We start from the raw sequence: 5,895 nt of genomic DNA, 5'->3' as shown, positions 1-5,895 counted from the left end.
ATATGTACATACAAACCTTCGGGGTTTTCATTTTCTTAGGAGGCAGTAAGTTTTCAGGACAAGGACCAGCATTGGCCGCATAGGTCAGAGAAAGAAGAACTTCTTTAGGAATGAACTCATTCAGAAGGGAAGTAGGAAGGGGTTTTGAACGATCCACCATGTTTTTTTTCTCCTTTAGCTCAGGAAGTCCTAAGTAAGTAGTGGAAAAGAAAAGTTCTTACTATATATATATTTTTTAAGCTAGATGGAGCTTCTCAGACTGCCTCATCAATCCCATCTATTTGTTTCTAACAGGGAGAAACATTGCTTCTATTTGATAAGGATAGTAACAAATAATATTTAAAACAGTGAACATCATCTAGTCAAGGAAAATAACACTCATCTTGCCTACCCTACTCACATTACATCAAACACAGTTTCAAAAACTCAGGTACTAAGATGAACCTGCATGATTCTCAATTCAAAGTTGAAAACTAAACTCATTTCACTTGCTCAGATAACTGAGCTCTGTTATCTGATAACTCTCAGATAACTTAAGAGCCTTAAGAAGATAGGAATGAATGTCTATCTTCCCTTTCATATTAAAATCACAAATCTCTCCCCGCAAGCTGTTAAATTATTTAGTAATTTTTTTCTTACATGAATTCAAAGGTGAGAATAATTGCATTAAATCCAGGCATTTATAGAGTGGAAAGGGTCTGGGTTGGGCTTCAAAGTAAAAATGGAACTGGGATTGTTGCAAATGAGAGTGGAACAATCTGAGCTGACAAATCTGTGGAATGGGAACTATAAAAAGAATGTTCTACCCTGCTTGACTAGGGCAGGGGAGTAACACAGGCAGGTAGTTGGGCTTATATATAGGAAAAGCCCTCCTATGAAGTCAGGTAGAGTTTTTTATTATTCTTAATCTATGCCCCTAACATGGTATGGTTTACATTTATTTCTATAAGGAGGTATCATGCTTTGATTACTGTCAAAAGTTGTTAGGGTTTACATTACCAAATCTCCCAAGAGCTTGAGATCAAAAGAAACAGAAAAAAAAAAAAAAGCTGGGTGGGGCTTGGGGCTTTAGTACAAGGGGCAGGTGAGATGGGAAAAGCTTTAACAGAACAGGGGGTAAGGATAACACTAGCTGACTCTAGTACAGATCCGCATATCAATGAAAATCTTAAGGAATTACTCTAATTTACAAAAATTACTAAAAGCTAATACAAATTGGCACGTTGTATTAAATTGCGTTTCTCTTATCTCTGCTATTGCTTTTTATTGTTTTATTTATTTATTTATTTGAGACTGAGTGACTCTGTTGTCCAGGCTGGAGTGCAGTGGCAAGATCTTGGCTCACTGCAACCTCTGCCTCCCGGGTTCAAACAATTCTCCTGCATCAGCCTCCCAAGTAGCTGGGATTACAGGCACGTACCACCACACCTGGCTAATTTTTGTATTTTTAGTAGAGACAGGGTTTCACCATGTTGTTCAGGCTGGTCTCGAACTCCTGATCTCGTAATTTGAGACGGAGTCTCCTTCTGTCTCCAGGCTGGAGTGCAGTGGTGCAATCTCGGCGCACTGCAACCTCCGCCTCCCGGGTTCAAGTGATTCTCTCCTGCCTCAGCCTCCCGAGTAGCTCTACAGGCGCGCACCACCAAGCCCAGCTAATTTTTATATTTTTACTAAACAAGAGTTTCACCATGTTGGCCAGGATGGTCTCAAACTCTTGACCTCGTAATCCGCCAGCCTCGGCCTCCCAAATGGGATTACAGGTGTGAGCCACCGCGCCCGGCCTATTTATTTATTTTGAGATGGAGTCTTGCTCTGTCTCCCGGACTGGAATGCAAGGGCACGATCATGACTCACTGCAACCTCACCTCCTGGGTTCAAGCGATTCTCCTGCCTCAGCCTCCGGAGTAAGCTGGGACTACAGGTGAGAGCCACCATGCTGGGCTAATTATGGTATTTCTAGTAATGACGGGGTTTCATCATATTGTCCAGGCTGGTCTCAAACTCCTGACCTCAAGTGATCCGCCCACCTCGGCCTCCCAAAGTGCTGGGATGACAGGCATGAGCTACCGCGCCTAACCTCACTATTACTTTTTCAAAGTTCCTTAAAGCCAAAGACCAGGAACCTATTGATATTTAAAATAGGGCGAATTTAAAACCATATATAAATCAACATTTGAAAAAAGTTATAAACAGTATTTAGATGGAGTAGTGAAACAGGACTCTGACTCAAAATACTGTAAAACGAATGACTTCTTGCTTTATTTAAGCAAGCGTGTTAGAAAAATGTAGCCAGTCAAGGTATTCTGAGTATCAGATTTAAAAAACTGTTGAATGGAAGGTGATTTCAGTCTTACGGCCATGGCTGTTTATGACTTCAGAATCATCGAAGTTTACCTCTCGTCCCTTCCTTGGCTACAGACACTAACTTTTTGCTCTCAGACGTTGATGCAAAGTTTAGCGGGGTGGAGGGCGTTTTCGGGAGAGACATAATAAACAATGCCTCCTATCTCTTTAGTAATTTGAAATAGTACTCCGGAAAGCTAATTTAGACACAAATCAGCGCCGCACTGGGACTTGCAGGCTGCCACATAATCCTGCAGGGAGAGGAAAAAAGAAAAAAAGACACCCATTGAGTACTCAGGTTCAGATCGCAGTTTAGAATTCATCTAGCATGGTTTTTCTTCTTCAGGGCGACCTCTATGTTCTGGGGTTATCTGTCGCGACTAAGAGGCCTCAGTGAACCGTCAGGTCAGGGTCAGGGAGCAAGGCAGGAAAGACCCGCTCGGCGGACCCCGCAGACAGCCGGCACCGCTGGTGGGCGACACTCGCTGCAGACGGCTCGGCTGGGGACCCCGACCTTCCCCACAGGCAGCGTTCTCGCGCGCCAGTTCCACAAACTCGGGAGTTGGGCAGGCCTCGCACTGTTTCTTGGTTAAAAATGACTGGAAAGGGACACCCGCTATCCTACCCACACATTGCGTACCAGCATCCGGTCACTACCTCCTTTGCTGGAACGCCTGTTTGTAGTCATAGAAACCCAGGACCCCGAGGTTTAGCGCCCTCAATAGGGGCTGCCTTCAGCGGTGCCGGTGGAGGAGGCAGACAGCTAAAACAATCCCTACAGCCTCTCGGAGTTTCTTGTCTTCTAAATGACAGCATAGGTTCAGTAGCAAAGGAGAAGAAAAACGTTTAATCCGGCCGTTGTCACGGAATCCTAAACTGTCTCACCCCGGGGCTTCCTGCTGAGGGCCAGGCCAGTGCGCAGGCGCCGGCGGGGGTTAGCCCGAGGGGTCGACACCTGTAGCCCGTGATGCACGCGGGTTAAGCAAGGGTCTTCTAAGAGTTGTTTCCATCCTTCTAGGTCTCTTTTATGTTGCTTTGCATATTTTTCTCGTTCTTTTTCCTTCCTTCTTTCCTGCCTTCCTTCCTTTTTCCTAAGACGGAGTTTCGCTCTTGTCGCCCAGGCTGGAGTTCAATGGCGCCACTCACTGCAACCTCCACCTCCTGGGTTCAAGCAATTCTCCTGCCTCAGCCTCCCAAGTAACTGGGACTACAGGCAGACGCCACCATGCGCGGCTAATTTTGTGTTTTTGTTTTGTTTTGAGACGGAGTCTCGCTCTGTCGCCCAGGCTGGAGTGCAGTGGTGCGATCTCGGCTCACTGCAACCTCCGCCTCCCAGGTTCAAGCGAGTCTCCTGCCTCAGCCTCCCGAGGGACTACAGGCGCGCGCCGCCATGCCCGGCTAATTTTTGTATTTTTAGTAGAGACGGGGTTTCACCATGTTGACCAGGCTGGTCTCAAACTCCTAACCTTGTGATGCGCCCGCCTCGGCTTCTCAAAGTGCATAGGTGTGAGCCCCTGCACCGGGACGCTTTGCATATTTTTCTAAAAGCCAGACTCAGGGGGTATGTTGGATAGTAAGAAACTCTGGGTCCCTTATTGGGTAAGCCGTTCGGTGCTTTACATTTCGGTCCTGTCTTCCGAAACCTTAACTTCCTGGACCCTTAAACGCCTCCCTTCAGAGCACAAGGAAGGTCTCCTGGGCCCAGATTTTTCACCGCCTTGGGGCCGGGAAGGAGGATTGAGGTTAGGTGGAACCAGCTCAGGTATAATTGTCGGGCTTCTGGCGTAAAAACCTGCCCTCAGGGAAGAATACCATCAGCGGCCTGGCGCGGTGGCGCCTGTAATCCCAGCACTTTGGTAGGCCTGTAATCCCAGCACTTTGGTAGGCCGAGGCGGGTGGATCACGAGGTCAGGAGTTCGAGATCAGACTGACCAACATGGTGAAACCCCGTCTCTACTAAAAATACAAAAATTAGCCAAGAGTCGTGGCACGCGCCTGTAATCCCAGCTACTCAGGAGGCTGAGGCAGGAAAATTGCTTGAACCCGGGAGGCAGGGGTTGCAGTGAGCCGAGCTGGCGCCACTGCACTCCAGCCTGGGCAACAGAACGAGACTCCGTCTCAAAAAAAAAAGAAAGAATAACATCAGCGCCTTCGCAGTGAACTGAGGCTCGGTTCGGTGAGGAATCGTTTCACTTTTTTTTTTTTAGGACGGAGTTTCACTCTTGTTGCACAGGCTGGAGTGCAATGGAGCGATCTTGGCTCACCGCAACCTCCGCCTCCCAGGTTCAAGCGATTCTCCTGCCTTAGCCTCCCTAGTAGCTGGGATTTACAGGCATGTGCCACCACACCCGGCTAATTTTGTATTTTTAGCAGAGATGAGGTTTCTCCACGTTGGTCAGGCTGGTCTCGAACTCCCGACCTCAGGTGATCCATCCGCCTCGGCCTCCCAAAGTGCTGGGATTACAGGCATGAGCCACTGCGCCCGGCCGTGGCATCATTTCATATTAAGGCAGAGATTTAGTGCCAAATAATGAACAGCCTGGAGAAGCCCAGCGTCTAGTTGCTTCCAGACGGGGAGGAAACTATCTTATTCAATAACCATATTCCTTAGCACCAAGTACAGTGCCTGGACAAACATGAAAATCGGTTGGACAGTTCTCTTTTGTGTTGACAGAACTGTGCTGTGGTATGGTGATCATACATAATGTCAGAGGAGTTTGAACCACAGCAACTCCATCTTGAATAGGAGCTGGGTAAAATAAGGCTGAAACCTACTTGGCTGTATTCCCAGACGGTTAAGGCATTCTAAATCACAGGATTAGATAGCAGGTCATAAAGACCTTGCTGATAAAACAGATCGCAGTAAAGAAGCCAGCTAAAACCCACCAAAACCTAGATGGCCACGAGAGTGACCTCTGGTCGTCCTTACTGCTATACTCCCACCAGCGCCATGACAGTTTACAAATACTATGGGAATGTCAGGAAGTTACCCTATATGGTCTAAAAAGGGGAGGAATGAATAATCCACCCGTTGTTTAGCATATCAAGAAAGAACCATAAAAATGGGCAACCAGCAACCCTCAGGGCTGCTCTATGGAGTAGTCATTCTTTATTCCTTTATTTTCCTAATGAACTTGCTTTGCACTATGGACTCGCCTGAATTCTTTCTGTGCGAGATCCAGGAACCCTCTCTTGGGGTCTGAATCTGAACCCCCTTTCCTGTAACAATACCATTTACTGGGCATGGTGGCCGGCGCCTGTAATCCCAGCTACTCAGGAAGCTGAGGCAGGAGAATCATGTAAACCTGGGAGGTGGAAGTTGCAGTGAACCCAGATCGTGCCACACACTCCAGCCTGGGTGACAGAACAAGACCCTGTCTCCAAAAAATAGGCTCTGCCTGAATAACAGCACATTGGCAATACCTGAATTTTGGAGAAGACACCCTTTGTTTGGCCCCAATAGCCAAAGCAATCCCAAGCAAAAAGAACAAGCCTTGTCATGCGCGTCCGTGTGAAGAGACCACCAAACAGGCTTTGTGTGAGCAATAAAGT

At 47.2% G+C, this 5,895-nt stretch overlaps 1 protein-coding gene across 1 annotated transcript in view; it reads right to left on the bottom strand.

Moving 5' to 3' along the window:
- Positions 1-3,261, bottom strand: part of AXDND1 (axonemal dynein light chain domain containing 1) — a 192,144-nt gene extending 188,883 nt beyond the window's left edge. The window contains exons 1-3 of the mRNA XM_011951123.1: positions 2,998-3,261; positions 2,395-2,594; positions 17-189 (exon numbers count right to left, since the gene is read on the bottom strand). Coding sequence (XP_011806513.1) covers positions 17-189; positions 2,395-2,488 — 267 coding nt within the window. The 5' untranslated portion in view covers positions 2,489-2,594; positions 2,998-3,261. The remainder of the gene's footprint in view (positions 1-16; positions 190-2,394; positions 2,595-2,997) is intronic.
- Positions 3,262-5,895: the final 2,634 nt, after the last annotated feature.

The sequence above is a fragment of the Colobus angolensis genome, unplaced genomic scaffold (assembly GCF_000951035.1).
Source record: "Colobus angolensis palliatus isolate OR3802 unplaced genomic scaffold, Cang.pa_1.0 Scaffold315, whole genome shotgun sequence".
In the NCBI taxonomy this organism is placed as follows: domain Eukaryota; kingdom Metazoa; phylum Chordata; class Mammalia; order Primates; family Cercopithecidae; genus Colobus; species Colobus angolensis.
This window is presented reverse-complemented; position numbering and strand designations above follow the sequence as displayed.